This window comes from Agelaius tricolor, unplaced genomic scaffold (genome assembly GCF_023055355.1).
Source record: "Agelaius tricolor isolate 1412-34295 unplaced genomic scaffold, bAgeTri1.0.p SCAF_3, whole genome shotgun sequence".
NCBI classification, from domain to species: Eukaryota; Metazoa; Chordata; class Aves; order Passeriformes; family Icteridae; genus Agelaius; species Agelaius tricolor.
This window is the reverse complement of record NW_027269263.1, coordinates 48,458,747-48,483,100: the sequence shown is the minus strand read 5'-3', so window position 1 is coordinate 48,483,100 and position 24,354 is coordinate 48,458,747. Positions and strand designations below refer to the sequence as shown.

General features: G+C 40.5%; 1 protein-coding gene across 1 annotated transcript; it reads right to left on the bottom strand.

The window, feature by feature from the left end:
• Positions 1 to 203: 203 nt before the first annotated feature.
• On the bottom strand, positions 204 to 23,837 carry LOC139588425 (uncharacterized). The gene is made up of 7 exons (XM_071423771.1): positions 23,139 to 23,837; positions 18,514 to 18,594; positions 9,909 to 9,982; positions 9,402 to 9,495; positions 6,919 to 6,986; positions 3,571 to 3,641; positions 204 to 877 (listed from the first exon to the last, which is right to left on the bottom strand). The coding sequence occupies exons 1-7, from the start codon at positions 23,820 to 23,822 to the stop codon at positions 828 to 830; spliced, it is 1,122 nt and encodes a 373-aa protein (XP_071279872.1). The 5' UTR covers positions 23,823 to 23,837; the 3' UTR covers positions 204 to 827.
• Positions 23,838 to 24,354: the final 517 nt, after the last annotated feature.

Here is a 24,354-nt window from a genome sequence, read left to right as displayed (position 1 = left end):
CTAAAGATTGAGGAATGGACAGAGTAGTCCATAAACACCATTTCATTTACAGTAACAATGCTTAGGAAACCCATGAATTTTGGGGGTTATTAACGTCAGAGAAGATGTACATGATCTCACCAGCTATTTCCCTCTCTGTTTAAAAAAGAAAAATACCCACTACAATTCCAGACTCTTTCCTTTCCCAATAAAGAAGGACAAGATTGTCTAGAATATTTTATTTTTCAATTCCAAAAGAATATTCATATGAATAATTCACATTAGTGACTGGAAAAACTAATTAACTACAGATACATAACTTTGTAAATAACTTTTCTCCAGAGTATGTGAAAGTGTTCTGAATATCAGCATTTTGTTCAAATAAGACGCTCTTAATTATAGTTCTAATTGATTAATTGATTTAATTGATTGAATGTACTTAACTACATGTGTTCAGAGGGAAGAAATTCTGTGTGAAAAAAAAACCAGTCATTTGTTTCCACTGCACAATTTATTAAGTTTCAAATTAGAAAAAAAGTACTATGTATTTGACAATTTGCATGCATAAACTCAAAACATTTCAGCTCAAAAAATTATTGATTTCTTCCAGTCTTGTATTAAGGCGTTCAGGAATTTCACCTAGGCAGACAAATATCTGGATTCAAAAAAAAAAAAAAAATATGAAACCAGACAGACAAGTTACAAGTCAGCAAGTCAGATTACTTCTGTTAACAAATATGACCACAGTGAGTCCTGGTAGTAGACAGTTGCATTCCTTATCTTTTCAGTGTGTATAGGTGATAGGAATCAAAGTGATTGGGGAAGAGTTATCTTCAGCAAAAGTTTCTTCAACAGTTTCTTGATTTGGAGTGCTGAATAAGCCATTGTAATGTTATGTCTGTCAGGATAGATGAAACAAAATTAAAAACTCAACAGCCTGTTTGCAGACTGTAGAAGCATAACAGAACACCAGCAGGTTAATACAAATACAAAAACTCCAACCAAACAAAACCCAGAAACCCACAGGTTCTCATTCACACATAATTGAAGTTCAGAACATCAACCTCCAGGTGGTCCTTTTCTGGTTATTTTTGTATGTTTTTAAATCACGTGCATTTTGTATTCTTGAAATACAATGACTGACATCAAGTTCTCTAAGCCATAGATAAATAAGGAACTGTTGAAAAAGCAAAGATTTAAGATGACCATAAAACAAACTGTAAAATCCAGACTAGAATGGAATGCTAAGTGAGAACAAAGGCAAATACACAAACAGGAGGAATGAGAAGGGCAAACATCTGACAATATATTAAGAAGCTATTTAGATAGGTTGTAGGAGTCCAAGGTCTCTGAAAGACATGCAACATTGGACTAAAATTTGATAGCTGAAATTGGCACCCCTCCTGATGCAATCCAAGGCATTGAGCTGAAAACTGCAGCAGTTCACAAACTGATTCATGAGCAGATTAGATTTTTTTGCCTCAAGGCAGTAACATCTGTCAGGAAGGCAGGAAGGATGTCAGGAGGCAGCAGCAGCTCTAGCCCTCAAATTGAAATTTGTTGCCATATTTGTCTTAAGTTCAAGACAGCACTCCATGAATATCCTTGCAAACCAGCTTAGGCTCTGAGACTGCAGAAAAAAGCAACCCACTGCACTTATATCAAAGCTAATAACTATATAATTATCTTCCACAGTCTCTCAGGACACAGTAACTAGCAGCCTTACACCTACACCTCCTGATGAGACCAGTTAACTAGGCTGCAGTTCATGCTGAAAAACCAGTATCATCTCATTCAACTGTGCTGGCATCAGCCAAGGACACAGAGGAAGAAGACAGCTGCCAGTCTTCTCCTTAACAGACTAGTAGTTTCATCACTTTAATGAGCTACCATAACAGTCTTTCTTTATAAATGGTACTTTCCAGCCCTTTGGTGTCCCTAGCTTCTCACCCAACCTCTTTTTTCAAGGTCTTCCTCAAAATATGGCATATGGTGCTCCAGCAATGCCCACAATCTGAAATGGTACACGCAGTGTGCTCCCATTCTTTATTTTGTTTTTTTGCAAATATTCAAGAACCTATCTAGTCTTTCTAGGCACAATATTACACTGGAAGATACCTGACCAAGTCTCAGGATTTTTTCATCACTACTCCCAGAACTTCCACAAGTAAGGGATCTATACTGTTCTGCATTAATGATCATTCTTTCATGCAAATTTTAGGATGCTTTTTGTTGCGTGCTTTTCTCCTCCAGGACATCCAGATAAACAGACTAGGATCAAAATCTATTTTCTCCATTAGTATTTCAGAAATTAAGCTGGTTTTACTAGTTTCCAGTCACAATCCCACTTTTAAGAACCTCCATTGCAGCCCTGCCAATTTGATAAGGATCAAGCACAGCATTTCAAAAACCTCTATCAAATTCACTGTACTTCAGCTACTGAGATTATCCTGTGTTGTCTTCTACAGTCCTTATCTCCTGAACTCTAATCTTCCTCACTCAGAGATAACAGCTGCTCCCCAAGCTGCAGCCAACATGTGTCTGCTCTCCTTCTAACTAACACACCCAAGTCATCTACACCAGCTGCAGGAGAGGCCCTCCTGCCTAACACATCTCTGCACACAGCTGAACTCTCCCCCAGCTCAGTGAAGTCCAGGTGCCACAGTACAGTCTCCTCACCATCTCCATTACCTGGTTCTCTCTGTGGAGGATGGAAATTTCCCCTGCAGCTGAGAGAAAGTGGCTTTCTTCCCATTCCCACTCTCACAGTTCCTCACTCAGCTGAGCCCTACAGAGCTGCCCAGCTCTTCTATCAAGTCTGGTTTCCTCACATAGCAGCTATAAATATCCAGCCAGGCTGGATCCCATCCCACCCAGCACCACTTGTTTCAGCAGCATGCAGAGAGGGGTGGCACAGAGGTAGCACAGCCCCAGACAATTGCTGCTGCTAGCTCAGCCTGTGCTTCATCCCTTCCTCCTGCCCTGTGGAGGGAAGGGAATGGGAGAAAATGACAGAGCAAAGGAACAGGAAAATGGAAGATAGGGGAGAGAGGAAAAGGCAAAAAGCAAAGGCAGATGGAAGACGGGGAGATAGATCTTCACTGATGACAGGAAACACTCATTGCATTTCCTCTTGGAAAAAGCACCCATCCCTCAGTTTGAGGAACAGCGACATGCTCACCAAACCTGCTAAAACCTGCTTACCAAATAAAACCATGTGTGGAGTAAATCCCCAACAGTTTTTTGAGGATCACCTAATAATTGGAAGGCCTTCATAGAAAGCTACTGTTTCTTCAAAAGTAACACAGGTTTCTTGTAAAGGATTTAATTACTCCAGGCTTTAAATACACTTTTCCATGGTCTCTGTCAAATTAACTTCTCATGGACCTAAATATTTCTACAAGGTTTTTCTTAATTAAACATAATTCTATGTTGAAACAAATACAGTGGCCTACAATATTTGCCAAATATCTTTCAATGTAAATTGAGATCTATTGAGACCTCCAATAATATAATGGAGGTAGATGTTCAAACCTGATCTGATCCAAAGTACAAACCCATCATACACTGATGACACTAGAAGAAGCTTACCTATGTTATCCTTCTCTTTACAGGAAATAGAATAGCAACAGATTTCTCTGTCTTGAATAGCTGAAAGGTTTCTACAGAAACAAAAACAGTAAGTGCTGTTATAACCCCATAAACACTGAGAACAGATATTTCCATTAAATTATATGTTTTCTGCTTTTTAATCAGTGGATTCAATTCTATTCTCAGATGTTAAATTCTTAAAATATGCCACTGAACATAGAAAACTACACATTTCTTAAACTATAAGGATTAAAAGTTTATAAAGTCATTTCACAAAAATTTGAATTTCTCATTAGGTCAGTGTAATAGTGAGAAATAAAACCACAGAAATTCATAAGCCAAAAATAACATTTTATTATTTTCATTTTTATATCTTGTTATGCAACCAAGTATTACCCGTGTCTTATCATTCATCTTTCACTAAGAATTCAGAGTTTTTTTCTCCAGTAAATCATAATAAAGTATTAGTGCTCAAATGATCACACCATTTATCTTTAGGATGTTTACTATATGATACTTAATATATCACATCTGACTCCTACTGAAAGGATGCCTCTGCATTTAGGAAGAAACTGATTCTTAATCAACTTCTTTCTGGGAATTCTCCAACTCCCCTCAGAGCTTCTGAACACTTTCTTATTTTTTCATTTATTTATCCTCACACAAGTGACACAGACATGCACAAAAAATTTTCCTGAACAGGTGGGAAGTGAAGGCACTGAGAAGTCTGAAGACCACACAAGAGTAGCAAAGAAGAGAACTAAAGAGGGACCTCCCTGGATTTCAGGAGAGCAGACCTGGCCTCTTCAGGGATCTGCTTGGGAAAGTCCCATGCAGTTAGGCCCTGTAGCAAGGAAGGGCTAAAGAAAGCCAGCTAATATCCAAAGTTCCTCTCCAAATTTAAGAATAACCTATCCTAACTAGCCTGGGAAAAAAGCCAAAAGACATCAAGTGGATGAACAATAAGTTCCTAAACGTGGTAATTAAAAGGAAGCAGAGAGAAGGTCGGAGCGGAGACAGGTAACCTGGGAGGAATACAGCAACATTGTCCAAGAATGCAGAGACACCAGCAGGTCAGCCAAAGCCCAGCTGAAGTTGGATCTCATGAGGGATATCAAAGAAAACTAGAGAGTGACAAGTGGAAGACAGGAGAAAAAGTGCACCCACTGCTCAATGAGACAGGGGACCTGGTTACAGAGGACATGAAAACGCTGTCTTTGCTAACAAGATTAGCCTTCAGAAACCCCAGAGATCACGAGTCAGAGCAAACAAGTTGTACCCCTGATGGAAAATGATCTAACCAGGGAATAAATAAGCAGACTTGACATGGAGAAGTCCATCAGCCCTGGTGGGAAGCACCTGCAAGTGATAAAGGAACTGGCTGATGTCATTGTGAGGCCACTTTGAACAACCATGTCACCTGGGAAAGGTGCCTAAGAGCACAGGAAGGCAAATGCCACTCTTCAGAAAAAGGGGGACCCAGAGAAGTACATGACAGTCAGCCCCACCTTGATTCTGGGAAGGTGATAATGCAAATAATCCAAACTGTTCCCAGGCATGTGACAGACAAGAAGGTGACCAGGAATTCACACAAGGGAAATAACGTTTGATCCACTCAATAACCTTCTACAATGAAATCTACAGTTTGGTAGATGACAGGAGAGCAACAGATATTGTGCACCTTGGCTTGATTAAGGCTTTGACAGTGCCTTCCATAATATCCCCACAGACAAGGTGAGGAAGTATGGGTTGAATGCACAGATGGTGAGGTAGACTGAAGACTGGCTGAACACTGGGGTGATCAGTGGCATGAAGGCAAGGTGGAACCCAGTGACTACCGGTGTACACCAGAACCAATACTGGTCCAATCCTGTTCTACAACTTCATTTGTTGCAAATGATGGGGCAAAGGACAAACTTGCTGATGACAGATAACTGGGAGGAGTGGCTGATACACCAGAGGGTCGTGTTGCCGCCCAGAGGGACCTCCACAAGCTGGAGAAAAGAGCTGGTAGGGGACCTCATGCAGTGCAACAAAGGAAACTGCAAAGTCCTGCACCTGGGGAGAAACAACCCCAGGCACCAGGACAGGTCAGATGCCAACTGTCTGGAAAAGCAGCTTTGCAGGAAAGGACCTGGGAGCCTTGGTGGGTCCCCAGGTTGAACACCATCAAGCAGTGTGGTAAAAATGCTAATGGTATTCTGGGGTGCACTAGGAGTGCTGCCAGCAGGCTGAAGGGAGGTGAACCTTCCCTTTTACTCAGCACCAGGAAGGCTGTACCTGACCAGCTGTGGACCATCAGTACAAGAGGGATATGAATCTATGGAATAGGGCCCAGCAAAGGACAACTAAACTAATGAGCAACTCACATACTAAGAGAAAGACTGAAGAGCTGGGACTGTTTAGCCTAGAGAAAAAAAGGCTTAGGGAACTTCTTATTAATGTGTACAAAAATCTGAAGGGAGCCTGTAAAGAAGATGGAGCCCAGTGATGTGACAAGAGGCAATGGCCACAAATTGAAACACAGGAAGCTCTCTCTGAATGCACAGAAACACTTTTTAGCTCTGAGAGTGACCAAGCACTAGCAAAGGCTGCCCAGAGAGGCTGCAAAGTCTCCATCCTTGGAGATGTTCAAAAGCTGTCTGGACATGGTCCAGAGCAAGCAGCTCCAATGGGCAAAAGTCTCTGCTTGAACAGAGGTAGATGACTTCAAGGTTCCTTCCAACCTCAGCCATTCTAAGAGCCCCAGTTTAGTAGCCCAGTCTTTGGACCATCCTTACTACAGCAAAACTTCACTTTCACACTAATTAAAATTATGTGACGTGGGAATCCAATTTTACAGAATTAGTACTATACTGGTCATTTTTACAAAATAGTATATTTTCTTTACAATTACATTTACTATGCATCAATTTGTTACTTTCAGTAATCCCTAAGTTATGCTTTGGATATTTGGCAAAAATACCTGACTTGCTTAAATTTACCATAACAAGATTGATATGGCTCTGTTCTAATGCCATTCAGGCATTAAACTGACACTGCATTGTACTGCAAGAAGTCAAAATGACCCTTTCAGTATCCCTAGCAGTTCTTTCCTCAGTGATGGGAACACAGGATTATCTGAAATAACTTCACACAACCAAACAACAATCAAGAGAGATTCAAATCTACTGTGGTCAGTTATCAGCCTAGATCACTACATCAGGCGCCAGCAGAGCTCAAAGTGGAATATCTGAGCATGCAAAATAGCGTCTTTTATAGCCAGCTATTGTCACAGACTACCAATAATTTTGACTTACATATCAAACTTCAAAGTGTCTCAGCTTTTTACAAAAGCCAGCTACTTACAATTTCTCAATTAACTGCTTCTCATCCAGTGCACCTGGGAGGTCTCGTTTATTTCCAAGAACTAACACCTGAAAGAAATAATTCATATACCTATTAAATCCAGGAGCAACAAAAGTTTATTTTGGTCTGTAACTTTTTGTTGGCATTATTCTGGATCTTGCAGCTATTTAAAATGGAGGATATATTCAAAATTATCAATGACTGTGGGAACATCATGGAAATCCTGCACCTAGTCAGGACCAGATGCTGGATGTATACCCTCTGAAAACTGGATTGAATTATTTCTGGGTGTGTTAGTATCAAAAGTCTCTCTGGAAGTGAATCACTCCATACTGGGTGGCATTACAGGATGGTATCAGATTAAATGCAAAGAAATTTGGAAGCCAGCATGCATCAGGTGCACTCAAGCCACCAAAGGATATTTAATTCAGAGGACAGACTGATGTTAATCAAAAGTAGGGCCTCAGCAGCAGAGGCTGGTCCTAAAGACCCAGAAAAAATTCTTTCTATGTTTTTTTCCTCTCTTGTCTCTTAACACTGATGCACTGAACAGCTCAGCCTACAAGCCAAGTATCACCTGGGCACCAGCCACCCCTCTGTCCAATTTGAGCATCCATGGTTGAAATCTGAAGGCAGACACTGGGAATTAAGTCCATGAAATACAGAAAATTTACTGAATAGATGCTGGAACTTCAGAGTTCCTGTTTAAGGCTTCAAGTATAAATGAAGGTCAGATAAATGGGTTGAGCACATTCTAAGATAAAGTAAGCAATGGAAGGTATTTCTAGTTATGGTTGCATTTTATTATTTTCCAGATGTGCTACAATTCTAAGACTGTCCCATTATATCCCATGAATCTGGAACATATTAAAGTCATTACTTGCAGTAATTTAGAGTCCAGATTAATAAAGTTGCTCTAAAATCTACAGTGCCAGATCCTGAGCACAATAAATTGAAGGAAGTTCAATACTAATTACTACATATGAAATAAAAGTAAGTAAAAAATACATCACTGCATCTTGGAAATTACTTTGTGGGTCAGGCTGGGGATTTGGAATGTGATAACATATAAGAGGCAAGGAACTTAATTAAATACTACTGAAGATATAAGAGACCAATCATTTCAGTAAGGAAAAGTGAGAAGCAAAAGAGCAAGCAAAGAGAGTGCAAAGGACAGGCAATGTCACTCCCCATGAGCAGCATAACTGTAGATTTCTGAAGGATTTTTTCAATAGATAATTAACATACAAAATCACAACAAAAAGAGCAAACCTTATAAAAAAGATGGTGAATCACTTGAAAAACTCTCATTTGAGAATAGTGGGAGGAAAGGAGAGAGAGAGAGAGGGAGGCTGACTGCATGCTGAAGGTACCATTTTTATACAGACCAAGTCTCAGGTATCCATGGGTGTAGATGCCATTCCCATACCTGATGGCATGTGTAAAACACTTCCTTTCCCATGGTTTGCCATGGTGGCAACATCCAGACAGGCAGCATGTTTAGATGCTAACTAAACCTTCAGCTCCATTAGGCTGGAATTAGCTCCTGCCTGCTGTGGCATCTGTGCTTATCTCATGCTCCTGCTGTGGTGGCTTATCTTATGGGAAGTTTCTTCTGTGGCTTTGACAGTGTTTTGACACACTTCATGTGCATTCTTTAAGTCCTTACACTGTCCACTCACCCTCAGGTAACTTTGATTACTTGTAGTGGCCAAGTGTCCAAATTACTGCTTACAAAAAAAGGAGCCAAGGAATAGCCATCAAGTTGTGAGTTATTTCTTCCTCATTTGTATGTGGGACTGTTTTCTTTCTTAATAATCAAGGTGTGAACTCTTGTTTGGTGATGTCAACATAGACCAATGACAACCTGATGGATTCCTAAATTGGTAGATTACATTTAAGTAAACAACATTAGTCTCCACCTTTGTATTCCTCATTAGAATTTCAGCTGAATACACTATTCTTTGACACTTCCAACTGGAGAACAGATGCATATTTGCATTTTTTCCACACAATTTAGTTTGAAATACTAAGTCAAGAAAAAGTAAGGACAAATAAAAAAAAGCTCCTTCACAATCTCTGGAGGCAGAGGACACTAGTTGATGTTACTGTCTGCCAACCTGCAGAAATATTGATCTCATATGCCATAAGATAACTGCAAGAAACATACCTGGGTCACTGCTGAAACCCAGCCAACAAGGGACTGACTGGAAGTAATTACTGTCTGATAATGCAACACGTGAAAACACAAATTTTTGAAATCTATTCTCATCTTTAGACAAGAAAATGTACAAACACAAAGCAGCACTCCTAAGTTGTTGAGTACTATGAGAAAAAAATCACAGTAATTTTTCTAAGAGTGCTCAATGTATCAAGGCTGCATCAATGTATAACCTAGTATTTTTAAGAGACCAGAGAAACCAACACAGGAGGATTTAGGCCACTGTCAACATTCAGGTAAGAATAATAAGGAAAATACTTACTGGAATTCCATGCAATTGTGGCTTATCTATCAAACTGTGAAGCTCATTCTTTGAAGCTTCTACTTTTTCTAAGTCTGCTGCATCCACCATGTAACTGCAACAAAATATAGTTATTTATGGTATTGACCATTAACTGCATGAATTTGCATTAAAACATCTGAAATGTGACAAACGTGTTGATATTGACAAGAGCATTAGAAAAGTCCAAAGTTGTGTAAGTCCTGCATTTATTGATACAGGAAGATATTCATACAGGAAGATAACAGATTTAGGCTGTTAAATACAGCCTGTGGGGGGAAAATGGCCTGGAATATGCAATTACTTACGTGTCTGGGTTGCTGCACGTGCAAAACACACTACTTTTATTATACTGGGTCTTCTTATGTGATGGAGGTGGACAGAAAAAAAAAATCTATTTTCTTTATGTGTGATATAATGTAATACCTAATTTTACAATGATATATATTACAAAGAACATTTTCTATGGACATACAAAAGAAAACTTACACAACTGCATTGACTCCTCTGCAGTAACGCTCCCACATGCTTCGAAACCTTGGCTGTCCTCCAATGTCCCACACCTGAAAAGGTACAAACACTCCAGCCTCAAAACACTTTTTAACTACATAGCCCTAATCCAACAGAACAAATTAACTCTTACATGCAGCATGCAGGTTGCATTTCCAATTCCAAAATTTTATTAAAAGGTCTTCTTGGCGCCTTCTAGCTAATGGAAGAGGACATGCACATTCACAGAGTAAGTATGTCAGGCCTGTGACACTAAAAGCTCCAAATGTTTTTTGGAGAATGTTACCCTTTCCCCCTCACTGAAAGAAAAGTCTTACTTAGATACTGAAGTGAATTATTGCAAATGCACAGTCTCAAAACAAAAAAGACTATCATCATTGTATGAAACAGTTATGCAGGTTAATATTTAATGTGGCTAGGGAGACCTGAGTTAAGAAGGTATCAGATTTTTAAAAGAATAAAGACAGATAGTAAATAAACAAAGAGTTGGTCAGAGAGCAGACTGAATCCACATAAGGGATGATGCTCCCCACTCCAAGGAGCTCCACTACCTCCACAGTTCTCCCACTGGTTCAACAAATGTGCTTTAACAGACACATTTAGGATTAATTAATCAGAACCAAAAAGGAAACAGTAGTATAGGTAGGCCTGAAGTGATTAAGCAATGTTTCTTAAAGAAAGAAAGCTCAAATTCTGCTTATCCTATTACAAAAGCTCAAATCCTATAAATACTTACACATGCTATTAGTGCCCAGCAACCCCATGGAATTCCTAAATTTGTTAAAACATTAACACACTATTTTTCTGTACAGGAATTACGTATTTTGCTTTACTTGCAAAACAATTGGTATTTTTGGTGGATGACAGTATGTTGTTTCAAAACTGTTTCTCAGATCAAAGTACCAGATACCATATACACATCACACAGGTCAGGGCTACATGGTAACATATCTGTTACAGCTACATCCAAAGACAGTCCTGTTACAAGTGACACACAGATTAAGACAGTGATGAACACTGAAAAATAAAAGTAATGGATTTGTTCCTCTGCCAAGGACAAAGAGAAGTAATTATTTCTTATTTTAAGCAGATTTAGCTATCAAAACAATATATACTGTATACCAGATCTAGGAGGCATATATATTACAGAAGCAACTGAATTTGGAAGTAATATATAAAGAACAAATTTTTTAAAGAGTTGTCCTCACATTTACCCTATAAATCCAAATTATGCCTTCTGTGGCAACAAAGCTTTTCACAAAAGAGCAAGGCTTCACAGAGCCATGGGGTAAGCCCTTTTTCAATTAATGTCCACTATTTTTTAATTTCACAGCCTGTAAATAATTTTTATGTATAAATTTCTATATCATTTTCAATATCTTATATTCTTATTTTAGAAAGAAGTATTTCCCAATTAACCAATAAAAATAATTCCCTGATTGATATCTTAACAGTCCTTCCAACATAAAATTATTGTATCACCTAAATGTAGAGTGCTTTTTGATCCCCTGAATAAGATCAAAAAATTTTACACATGAAAGAGCTTCTAATCATGAAGTGGGTATCAATTAATATCTGTACTGACATTTGAAGCACTGTACCAAAGGTCTTAGTAAAATAAACCTTTATACTTTAAAAGCTTGAATGTAATGAGTATTCAGCATTATGGTTAGGTGACAAAACTTACACCAACACTAATTACTCCAATAACTCATCAAGACCTTGAAACTATCCAAAGCCATCTGGTGCACATCTGCATGTCTTGAAAAAGAAACTACATTATTTTCTTGGTAGAGCAGAGGAAAAAAAAAAAAAGGGAAAGATGATAAGGCAGACTAGTAGTCAGATTAGATTTTTGGAATTCTGATAGCCATGAAAATCTACAAGATGATGTAGCATGGACTAATCACAAAATAAATAATACAAGATAAAAAATCCTGGGTTTGTCCTTGCTTGATGACATATCTTGCAGTATTAAATTGCACTGCAGAACAAGATTACTCTCATTAGGAGAAAAAGTCACCTTGAAACAATGGAAAGATAAGTCATTTCCAGTCAGTTTCCCTAATCAGGCTTACAACTATTCATTAAAGTACAACATGAAGGACACAATATAGACTAGGTGTCTTTAACAGAGCTTTAGAACCAAATTTACATCAACATAGTAATAATTATGTGATATATGAAAAAAATGCATTAAATTAAAAAAAATCCTTCTTTCTCTTTGAAATCAAAATGGTTTTAATAGTAACTTTCTAATACTCTTTATTATATTGAATAGCCATAGAAAGAGTTAACTACTTAATTCAAAACACAAATTGCTGCACCAAACCATTTTCGTAGTACACGGCTGAACAGAGAGAACTGTGAGAATACAAGAGATATCCAGGAAGGAAAGGGGAGAGGTCTTAGTGTTAAAGAAGTTTTCTTGCAGGAGCCTTGCATGTTTTGTGTATCAACTATTTTTGCATCCCAGAATTTAATACACAGGTAAAAAGTATGTTCTGGGTATGAATGGGGATAGGCAAGAGACTAAACCTTAACAGCTGAACCTACAGCTAGCTATAACAAGAACTTTACTTTGTCTGGTTGCTTTTTAAAAGACGCTGGTCTTCAAATTCCTCCCATGGCTTTTACTGGCCCCTCAGGAATAAAAGTTTCATAATATTTAAAGGTAATTTTACTCCGATTGATAAAATTGTGATTTTAAGAATCAGCAAAGATTACAGAATGACCAAATTGAGAGAAAGTTTCTTTTGATACACAGTACCATTGCCTCACAGGAGATTAAAATCTCAAGGATTTGTTGCTCAGGCTCAATCTCAAAGGCACATATCTTGTTGGTACTGCATCTTAATCTGTTTTATTCATTCCCATCTACTTCTGTAGTGTAGTAATTCTAATTGTACTTGCAGGTCTAGAGTGTCATAAATTAGTGCAATGTTTTAATCTGTAAACTAGATCACCAGGATGGAACCACTGTTTACCATGTACTTACCTGAGATACACTGAATTCTTCTAAAAGAGGAAACTTTGGATTTATCTCTTTCCAATTCTTTCAGAAGGATCAAAGGCTCCATCTTAAGACTGTAGCTATTAGCTGTGTTTAAGGAGCAGATCCTTTTCTTTTGCATAGAGCTCTATCATGGCAGTTGAGCAAAAATGCACATGAATAGGTTCAAAGATTTTTGAGAGCTTTCCGTTACCGGAAGGTTCATTAACACTCTAGCTGTGTTTCTTCAAATTAGCTCATATTGTGGGAAGGCTTGATGGTTCATGAGGAAGTTGCAGGAAAAGCGTTTTCTAGATGTCATGTTGCATGGCTTTTTTCAGATATGCTGGGTAGGAGATTTCTTGTGGACAGAGATTACAATGACAAATTTCTATCTTGATGTCAGTGTGTGGGTTCAGTACCTACAATCTCACAGTAGTCAGCAAAGTCTAGACAGCCTTTCAGCTGATCAGATATAACATCTTGTTTAGGATGACAGAATTATGCTCTAGGCTTGACAGCACTGATGACAGCTCCTCTGACTATTATTAAAAGAGCTTAAGCCTCACTGCAGACATATAGCTGTTTACATGCAGACATCTCAACCTGCAAGATGAATCCAACACTGCAAATATTTGAACTTGGAAATGTATCTTTCCTCTTGGAAGTATGCAAAAAGTATAAGCCATAAAACCTAACCTAAACAAACAGGTGAGGAATTTGTTAAGCAGAGAGGAGTATTTGGAAAGAATAAGGCAGCACCAGTAACATCCACTACCACAATGTACACAGAGAAGCCTAAGATGTGACCAGTGAGCTCACACATACACAGCAGTCATTGCACTCACGGCCAACTCAGTGTGTAATCGGGAGCAACTGGAAAGCATGGGACAACTTCAATCACCTAAAATTTAGGCATTTAATCCAGGTGACCAAAATTTCTCTTTGACTACTGAAGTGCTCAGAAGGCACCAATAGCAGGAAATTTTTTTTTGTTGCACCCACCTTAGCTACCTGGTGAAGCACCCACTGCTCCCCAGCAAGTTCAGACAACTGGCTCAGGCTGGGTTACTCAGTGCCTGGCTAAGCTCATGAGGGACAAATCCTGAACAATCACCTATTCTAGACTGGAATCTTCAACCAAAAATATCTTTTTTTTTGCCTAATAAACAGAAGAATAAAAAACCTAATAAGCTTATTTTTTTTAATAAATTGCCCTGTATATACAAATCTACACAGCCTGACCTGTAGTACCTACCAGCCATGTAACTTAATATGGAAGTTAGAATATCTTACTACTTTAGAATACTTACTAATTGTTATCCTAGATATTGGAAATGCCTTCATAGTCGCCCTTAAGAGTCAAAAAAATGTGCAATGTGGTTACATTTTCTGCAGGCAATATTTCTCGGAGCAGTATGTTCTTTGAAATCAGTCTTGGCCCTTTAAAGAACTCTGTTCTCCCTCCTCCCTGGTGATAAAGTCCAACTTTTAAACACAGCATTTAGGCATTTTAATCACATCAAATAAAAGAAAAAAAACTATATGCATGTTTCAATGTTCATAATTTAATCATAATATTTTCACTGAAGAACTGGAAATAGAATTGCAAGAGAAAATGTTCACAAAGTGTCTTCAACTCTTGACAACAAGCACAGAGGCATTTTAATGGGAGGGATTTTTTCTAAGTGATCAGGGGCTATTTGCCATTTTATAAGACACAAAACACAACTCCAGGAGGATCAACAGAACACAAAAGCAAAGTCCTTGTGCTTCCATAACCTCCTAAGGGTCCTACCAGTCTATTTCTCTCGCCTGTCAAGGTCCTTCTGGATGGCAGCAGAACCCTCTGCTGCACCAGCCACTCCTGCCAGTTTTGTACTACCAGCAAACTTGTGGAAGGTGCACCCTGTCCCACCAGCCAGGTCACTAATGAACACACTAAACAATCCCTAGGATTTAGCACCAGTAACTGGGCCTCCTGCTGTGGATCACAGCCCTTTTGAACCACCAATACAGCTCTTCCTTACAGACAACTACCATTAAACACTGGGACATCCAGCAAAAATTCTTTTTTTACAGAAATAATCACTTTGTCTTGAAATCAGGCCAGACACAGCACAGCTTCTTCAGAGTGATCCAAGTCATACAGAATAGCCAGTATGTGCTGAAACACTGCTGGAGCTACACTCAGAGTACACACCTAAGCTTGTATTACTGCATGGCATTTGAAATGACAATGTGACAGGTAAGAAATCCTAACTAGTAGGAGGAAGCATTACAAAGCAGGAGGATTCTGCTTCTGTGAGGATGCATAGAGACCTGAAAACACCTCTGTCCAGAGCAGGAGTGCTGCAACAAAGGAAGCTGGCAGAGGAATGCACAGAGCCGGTATCCTTCTCCTGCCTCTCTGCCTCTCCAGAGCCAAGTGCAAGCAGCAGGAAGCGCAGCCTTGCTCTCCGGCAGGCAGGCTGTGCAGGCTGCGGTGGAGGGACACCGGCACCTAGCGGTGACAGCCGGGGTGACCACAGCCCAGCCTGCCAGCCCCAGCGCCCTGAGCACCTGCTCTCCACTCCCTCCGGACCACTAGGGCCGGGAAGCGCAGAATCTGCCTGGCCATGCTGTTTTAAGAAAAGCCAATGCAAGAGCAAGGGAATTGAATCTGTGGCATTATCTGTGCATACACATGTCTGTGGTGCTCTATTTCCTTTTAACCGAGACTGCTCTAAGACCATTGCTGCAAAAACCAAAGACTGCTAGGCTGGAGATTCCCAATCACTTTAAACAGCAGTTCACAATTCAAGTCTTCTGAGGTTCTTAAATCTTGGCTTGCTAAAGTAAATTTTTTAATTGCTGTCTAGCTCGTTGAACAGTAAATCTCACCTAAGCAAAAGGACTGCTACCAAGCAGATCCAGAAAAAACATCAAAATCAAATCAAATCACTCACCAAACAGAAAAACTTGTTTGGAGTTAAAATCTCAAAGCACTTCAGTCAGATATTTTTCTCAGGGAAAAAAATATAGCCATCAGTCCTGTAATGAACTTCAATAGAATAGTTCTAGCAGATCCCTACATTGCAGTATATTAAATACTTTGATGCTAGAAATCATCCTGTACCTCAATACCTCAACCACAACCTCAAAATGTAAAGCTCCCTGCTTAGATTTCAAACACCATGTGGCAAAATCCTTCCTTTATTGGCTTCTCTTCTTGGAAGTAACAGGTGACAGGTTATTAAACATATTGATAAGTCAAAATTTGACAATTCATGGTTAAAACTGACAGCCTTACATTTCTAAACAGGTTTAGCTTCAATTCGAGAACATCTGAAACTGGCATCTTCCTACAAAATGTTTTGTCTCAAGTAAATAATCAGTGTTTTTCTTTTAGTGTGGTTCAGATAAATACACATACACACACGCCAGTGACCATACATTTACACATTAAGATTAGAGACTAAAAATGAGAATAAATCTACCAGCTTTTGGAAATGACTGCCAAACCATGGGTTTCAGTTCTTTCTGCCTTATGAAATTGTGTGGAATCTGCAGATAGAACTGAAGTAAAGAAACCAGGCAGTGACACTGCACTAGCATAGTACTTCCTTCTTAGTGGCCTACCCCAAGGTAGAGCAAAAAACAGATAAAGGATTAGTATCAGCTAATTGCTGGGTTTGCAACTTACTTTTCCAAAAGTGATCAATCTTAATACTTCTAGAATGCCAATTTTTAACCTGATGACTTTTTGACCCAGCTGACTTCTCAGCCTGAACTTTATAGTAAGTTTAATTGATTCTGTTTTGCAGTGTCCCATGAAACCTTCAAAAAAGGTCAGACACAATGTCAGGTCTTTGCTTAGCATAAACAACATTTCTGTCATGTTTAAAGAGCTTCATGGGTTTAGTAAAATAATAATTCATCCATTAATTTTAATAGCTGACAGTTGAATATCATAATATTTCTGTGAGAAGGGTTACCTGTTTTGTTGGGATAAAAAGGCTAAAGAAAAATTTACTGTGAATTCTTGCTACAGGGCTGCAAATTGTTCATAAAAGGGTTCTAGCAAGAGGCACTGCCCCATCATTCTTGAGTCACCAACTTATCAGATGATTATGTCATTTTTCTCTAAGTAAAATAATTTTAGAAACCTTATCTAGCAATAACCTGTAAGATTCTAACCTAGATACAGGAATAGTGACATACAAGTAGTTTATCCTGACAGACTCTTCAGGAAATAAGCATCTATGCCTAAGAGTCATATTGCCCTACACCCCCTCCTTGCACTGAATGCTGTTGTAGCAGAGAGACTGTGAGAATGAGTCAAGATATCGTCCTATGGAGACTGGCTTCCAAATTAAATATGTTTTTTGAAACTAATAAACATATTAATTATGTTAGCATTATCTCCTTATTCTTAAAATACCTATAATAGCAACTATATATAAAATTACTGTTGAGATCAAAGAGTAAAACAAGGCACAGTTCCACAGAAACTCACCCACACCCTCTCTGCATAACTTAATCTTGCAACATCATTTGCTCATTTATACCCTGGTATAAACTATTAGTCAGTTCCTTCTGAACTATCCTGGCTCAAAAAATACTTTACCTTGACAACTGCTTACTAGTAAAAGATTTTTGCCTAGTTTAATGAACAATCAACAACTTTTCTGTTTTCTTCTACATCTGACAATTCTGCAGCAGCATTGGTACACCACCCCTCCAACTACGCCTTATGTTTTCTCTCTATTAATCATGGCCTCATTGCTTCTGTGCAAAAGAAAAAAAACAAAGGAAACTCCTATTCCTGTGGATTATTTATCAACTATGGCTGAATGCAGTAACTTTTTTATTGACCATGGCACCTCTGGAATTTGATCAGTGGTTTAGGAATCATGCCAGACCAGAGGAAGAGTAACTCTAGAACTGAGGGAGACAAGAACTTACATATTATGGAAAAGGAGGGAAAAGTCAAGGTAAAGACAAAAATCCAGATTCCCTTGATCTAATTTAGCTAGAAGTTGTGAATTTCATCAAGATTAATCAACCAGGCTCCCTTCCTAATCAAACAACAGCAGTGTCTTAATGCTACCGGAGTGATTTATCTCTATTTTGATGCCTATGTGTCTCTAGAGCTGTCAGAGATGGTTCTCTGATAACTGATTTAAGCTAGATATTCTATTTCAGCATAGCTAGCATGTGAGCTAAACCACACTCTCCACTGAGATACCTAAGTTAGGAGTCAAGTTGCTCCAGATTTTACTTACAGTTGGGAGGAGGGGGGAAGGGGAAGAGAGAAGATAGATATATCCCCAGGAGTCAACTCAGCTAACTCAGTATCTCCACATTTTATGACCTTCCTAAGTCAAAAAAGTGCAACAAAGCTTCTGACTGGCATGGAATACAATGAAATCACACAGATTAATATAACAGAGATATATATTACTATTGCTTTAAAAAAAGTTAGTCTGGAGCAAGAAAAACAGATAAGAGACCCTATAATCTTAAAATAAATTTCCTGTCTTTCATATTTCCAGTTGAAATTACTCTATTATTTATTCACTCTGTATCAATTCAAACATGCACACCTACCTTTATGGTAACATTGCCTTTTGTTATTTTTCTCATATTGAAGCCTACTGTAGGAATCATATCTTCTGTGAACTGCCCCGACTGGAATATAAAATCAAAATTGTATTTGTTATAAAACAGTTGATATGTACAAGAAAGGTTCTCATTTGCAATCTAAAAAATGTTATTTTACAATACTGTAAATTATCACATTCATTTTCAGCAAGAGCACTGGCCAGCACTTCAATTACTGCATTGTCGCATCATGGAAGACTGTTCATCTCAGTCCCTTTAAATGATCTTTTATTCTCTTCAGCACAAAGATCACCCCAGAAACCACGAGACTTCAGATAATTCTTTATCTGATCCTTTGGCAGCACAGCCAAAATACAGAATTGTAGGATGATTTGAGTTGAAAGAAACCTTCAAAGGTCACCTAGTCCTACCCCCAGTATGATAAAATATTATAAAACTGGCTACACCATGATTTTTCCTGTAGTTTCTTACTACTGTTACCAGTAGTTTAACTCCAAATTTAAAAATAGTGAAGAACTACCCATTCTGAGAGTACTATGTGCAGACTTGTTCCTTCTGCGTAGGTGACAGCAAAGGAATCCTGCTGCAGAGCTAAGAGAATGCCATTAAGACAGAAAAGTACAAGGTGCCAACTCAGTGTGCCATAAACCCCAAACATACACCCCCAACACAAAAATGCTGCCTTCTCCCCCAGTTTGAGAAATATTTTCACAACAGAGACACTTCTCATCAAACTAATGTAAATCTTACAGACTTCTACACACTACAGAAGACACCTTTTGAGGATTAAGACAGAATTCAGATCTGAGTAGGAAACTCATCACTCATTCTTCCTTTTCAAAATGCAGCATTAACAAGCTATTGTGTCTCCTGGACACAACACAGCAACAGGCAGAATGTTACTTATGTCCATACAGAGGCCCAGGTGCTCTCTGAAACAGACACAGCAATCCTGGTTTTCCAATCATCCAGCAAGGAAAGCAGCACCTTCTGGGCCTGCCACTGCCCTCCCACATCAGCCCATATTTACCTATCAACCCTTGTGCCCTAGGTTGTTAGTTGTTTTGGGGGGTTTTTTTTGAAGAAAATATGGGTATATGGACAAAGCAGGATGCAGCCATGTTCTATCAGTTCCCTGTCATCTGAGAAATGGAGTATCAGAGCTTGAAGGAGCACTGGAACAGCAATGTATCTCTCAGTCTACCCCTCCAGAGCTATTCCTGGGATCTGTACAAGTTCTGAAACTTTTCTTTCCTGTTTGTGGAGTGAGAATACGCTCAGCCTCCAGTTTGCATTTACAATTAAAGCTTAACAATTTTTAATCTGGGGCTTTAAAACCTGTGTAACTTTTGACAATTACATGATTGTCTCACAAGATTTTGGAATTAGATCCTTGAGGAAAGAAACAACTCCCATCAGTTGTTTGTTCAACCTTACTTATGGGAATCTTCTTGCTAAATTCTGTACTATACATCTTCATCATCTTTTGCTTTTTCCTCCCTGCATCAGTAACTTGTCAACAGCAGTAGGAAAAATAAAGTGAAAATAAAAGCCCATGCAGTTTCATACAGATGCACATACCCAGCACTGACAGAAGTTTTTAGCTGGATGTAGTAAGACAAAGCCAACCAGTAAACCCTCTTGTGTATCAGGTACTGGTCTGTCCAGGAAAATGGTGGAGTCACCATCCCCGGAAGCGTTCAAGAATGGACTGGATGTGGCACTTTGTGCTATGGCTTAGTTGACAGGGTGGTGTTTGGTCAAATGTTGGATTTGATGCTGTTTCAGTTCTTTTCCAATCTTAATGATTCTGTAATTATATAATTTTTTACAAATATGTAGTACCTGTATTTGTGGAGGACTGATGTATAAACACATGTGAACACATAAACACTGGAAATGTAGCATCATTACTCAAGGACAGGAATGCCTGAAAAATCTGAGTTAATTCAGGAGGCTTTAGAAAGTCAAAATTCTACTTTTGTCAGCAAATTATACATCATCTGTAATATACTAAACTGGAAGACAAAAAATAAATAAAAAAACCAAACCACCATAACTCCTCTAGTATTGGGGATAGAATGTAAAGAATTAACATGCTCTTCATTGGTCTTCAGTCTTTTGCTCTAAAAATTCCCCATTCTGGTTGAAGGGAATCAGATACAAAGAAAGTAATATGTCTACAGATTTTTATTTTTCCACATAGTGAAGAAAAGACAGGAATAGGTTCAATTGTTTGCTCAAGTTAGTTCAAGAGCTGTTTACTGTGTTGTAATGACCTGACTGCCATAAAGTAAAAAATCTGTACTACTGTGCTTGCTAAGGAAGGTTACATGACCTAAAATTGGCTATTTTTGTGAATATTTAAGAAGTGCAAAAAACTTTATTGTCATATTTCAATAAAAACAGATTACCTCCTGACACAAATGAAAAATAACTGACGCTAAGAAGTTTGTAATGTCCTCCAAAAGTTTTTGAATATTGAGCTGATAATGAACAGTGTCATTACCCCCTGCCATATAAACAATCATGGACCAGATTCTACTCCATTTTATCAATGCATATCCACAGTACAAGGCAGTGACTTTATCCAAGGTTTCCACTGGTAGCTAAGGACTAAATATGGCTCAAACTCTGAAGAGCAGAGACTGTCTCAAAGGGTATACATTCATTCAGTCTTAGCATGACAGGATCTCTGAGTGCTCTTGCAAAGTGAAAAAATTGTCATTTCCAATGTTTTTTCTTGATCCTCTGCAGCATGCATTTTAAGTAGCCGCTATTTTGCAACAGCTATTTTCATTGTCACACTCTGGATATGTATTCACAAACATACATAAAGTTTTAAATCTGTTTGCCATATCAACGGTATTCAACAGAAAAATATTATTAATATTCTAATATGAATATTTTGTTGTTATTAAATATACAGTTATTATGTATAATATTAGTTAGCCTTGTCCTAATTTTTTTTTTTTTTTTTTAATCTCCAACTACCTTTCTTTGGTGATTATCATGGCATGTCATCTCCAGATGGGAAGATCCAAAATCTGTAAAACCTGCAATGTGTGACCCTCCCTAAGTCACAAAACATGAATGCCTTGTAGAATACTCTTAAGAAATAACATCTGCAGGGAAAATCAGACCTGCAGTAATAGGAGCACTCGTGTTGAAGATAACATCCCAAACACCTACGGTGCCATTCCACTGGTGGTACAGTACAAGGGAGTGGACACACACAACGTCTGGCACCACAAGCTACTGAGGCCTCTGAGCTGCTGTGCTCTTCTCTGCTCTGTTCATGAAAACAATGCAAGAAGCAATGTAATTTGTCATGCCTTTTCCCCATTCCTCAGCAAGGCCCTCCCTTGGGAAATGAACACTTCCAATGGGCATAAAATGCACCGAGGCCTATCTCAGCAAGAGTACCTGCATGCCTGACAAACCAACTAAAATACCAGCTACAGGTGTATTCCATTGATTGCTGATTGCACCCAAAACATATTTTCACTGGACACTTGCCATTCCTTTTTCTCCTACTCTCTCTCCACTTCTTCATTCACATTAATGCACACTCTCTTATTTTTCCCTTATTCTATAATCATATACAAATGCAAGTACCAAATATCATATCTCAGGTTCTCATTGCCTCAATCTCTGACTTTAACCCATACACCTCCCAGTTTAGTTTTTAGCTTTTCACAATAAGGACTGAAGAACATATAGAAATTTTCATCTTCTAGCAGCTGGAGCTGCGATACACCTAATAAGAGATATCACCTTGCAGAAATGCTTCACTAAGCTTCATGATTAGTAGTAAGCAAATATAACATAAATATGTATATATTTCCATCCTTTGATGGAAAGCAAATCTTTGGGATAGACCCAAATTCAGTTTGGAGGGCACAGCAAACAAAGACAAGAAATGTATTTCAGCATGGTGACAGAAGAGAAAATGTCATGGTAGGTGTCAGCACTAGAGAGGCTGCAAGGCCATCACCAGACGGGGAACGGAATGCTGGAATCGGACTTGAATGCTGGGGAAGAGCTATGGAGGAATTGTGGGAGGCATTAGTATTGCTGCAGCTGCCGGGAGGAGAGAATTCAGTAACGGACAACTCGCGGCCTTGAGGGATGCACGGTGTATTATTCCGGGATACACTGATCATGGAAAGGCAACCTGAACCACGGCAAGAGCCCATGCCCACGAATCTGCTCCAAGATGGGCACGCTTTGCAGCCAGACCCAGAAGACATCTTCCTCCTCCCTCTGAAAACACTTTCACACACATCTTAGCCTCCTGCTGTGAAATTCTCGAGGTTGCAACGATGCAAAAGCTGCCTCATGATCTCTCCCGCCCGGCCCCCCTTCTTCCTTGTCTCCCTCCGCATCCCACCACATCGCCGCGGGACCTCATGGCAGGCGGTGGCATCACCGCAGCAGCAAAGCCCGCACTTGTTGCCGGGGAAAGGCCGCGGGGCGGCGGCCCCGGGCTGGCGGGCGGCCCCTCCAGCCCCGCCGGGCGGCCGCGCCCGCCGCACCCCGCGGCCCTGCCCCGCCGGTGGGCACCGCTCCGCTCCGCACCGCCCTGCCCCGGGCCGGGGGCCGCGTACCGCCAGCACGGTGAGCAGCGTGGTCTTGCCCGAGTACTGCAGCCCCACCAGCGTGAGCTCCATCTCCTCCTTCCAGAACAGCGAGCGCAGCCACTCCAGCAGCCGCGCCACCAGCGACAGCATCCCGCCCAGCGCCCCCGACCTGCGGCAGGCGCCCAGCCCCAGCGGCACCGCTTCGCTGCTGGGCATGGGAGCGCCGGAGGAGCCGAGGCGAGATGAGGCGAGGCGAGGCGAGGCGAGGCGAGGCGGCGGCGGGACTCGGGCCGGGCTGGCGGCGGCAGCGGCGGCGGGGCTGGGCGGGGAGCCGAGCGCCAGGCAGGGCCTCACGTGACGGCGCCGCCGCCGCCCTTCTCCCGCCGCCACCCGCTGCAGACAGGGGAGGGGCCGGGCGGGGCTGGGCCGGGCCGGACCGGGCTGAGCTGAGCCGAGCCGGGCCGAGCTGGGCCGAGCCGGGCCGGGCCGGGCCGGGGCGGAGAGCGGCAGCCGCGCCCTGCGAGGAGCTGGCGCTGGCCGGGGCCGGGCGGCCCTGAGCGCCCAGCGAGGGGATGCAGCCGCGGGGCGGGAGCGGGAGGGGCAGGGCAGGGCAGGGCAGGGCGGCTCCGGACTCCGCGCGGATGCTGTGCGGGAACAGCTGGTCCCTGGGCTGTGGAAGGGTGGCACGGCCCGGCACAGTCCTGCTGCCATGGGCGGGCTTCACAGCATCCACCACCCAGCGAAGGTGGGCCGAGGCCTTACGAGAGTTGCTGGGCTTGGGCTGCGTGACAGCATCGGTTTTGTAGGTTCATCACGTTTGGTGGTGGCAGTTCTCACACCCCTAGGCTAGGACCTCCACCGTTCCCAGGAAAATCTGCTTGAATTCTTCATTGTGTAGTGACACGCTTCTAGATCCAGGACCTACCATGGTTTTATTTGGTTTCTCCTGTGATAATTTTTGGAAAATCACCCGTAGTATGACTCCTTGGCTCAAGAGATGCTTGTGATGGTGGTTTTGCGTTGTAATCAATGATAAGACATGCCACTTCACCGAGAATCTTCTGCCTGCACCGAGTAAGCAACATTCAGTATCGTCTTGCCATAGAGCATTAGAGAAAGGCTTGTTTTTCCCATACACACAGAGCTAACGCTTCTGGATCCATTTGTCAGTCTCAGAACTTGAAACTGAAATCTGGTGCTCTGGAAAGGTCACAGTTGTGGTGGTGTTGGTTGATGTAGGACA

What these genes read in the sequence shown, in the direction of transcription:
- LOC139588425 (XM_071423771.1), bottom strand. Translation starts at nt 23,822, where the DNA reads ATGGCAGCAGGACTGTGCCGGGCCGTGCCACCCTTCCACAGCCCAGGG. An exon ending in CACAATTGCATGGAATTCCA is followed by an intron (nt 6,987 to 9,401) that starts GTAAGTATTTTC and finishes TATTTCTTTCAG; the next exon opens with GTGTTAGTTCTTGGAAATAA. An exon ending in TAAAGAGAAGGATAACATAG is followed by an intron (nt 878 to 3,570) that starts GTAAGCTTCTTC and finishes CTATCCTGACAG; the next exon opens with ACATAACATTACAATGGCTT.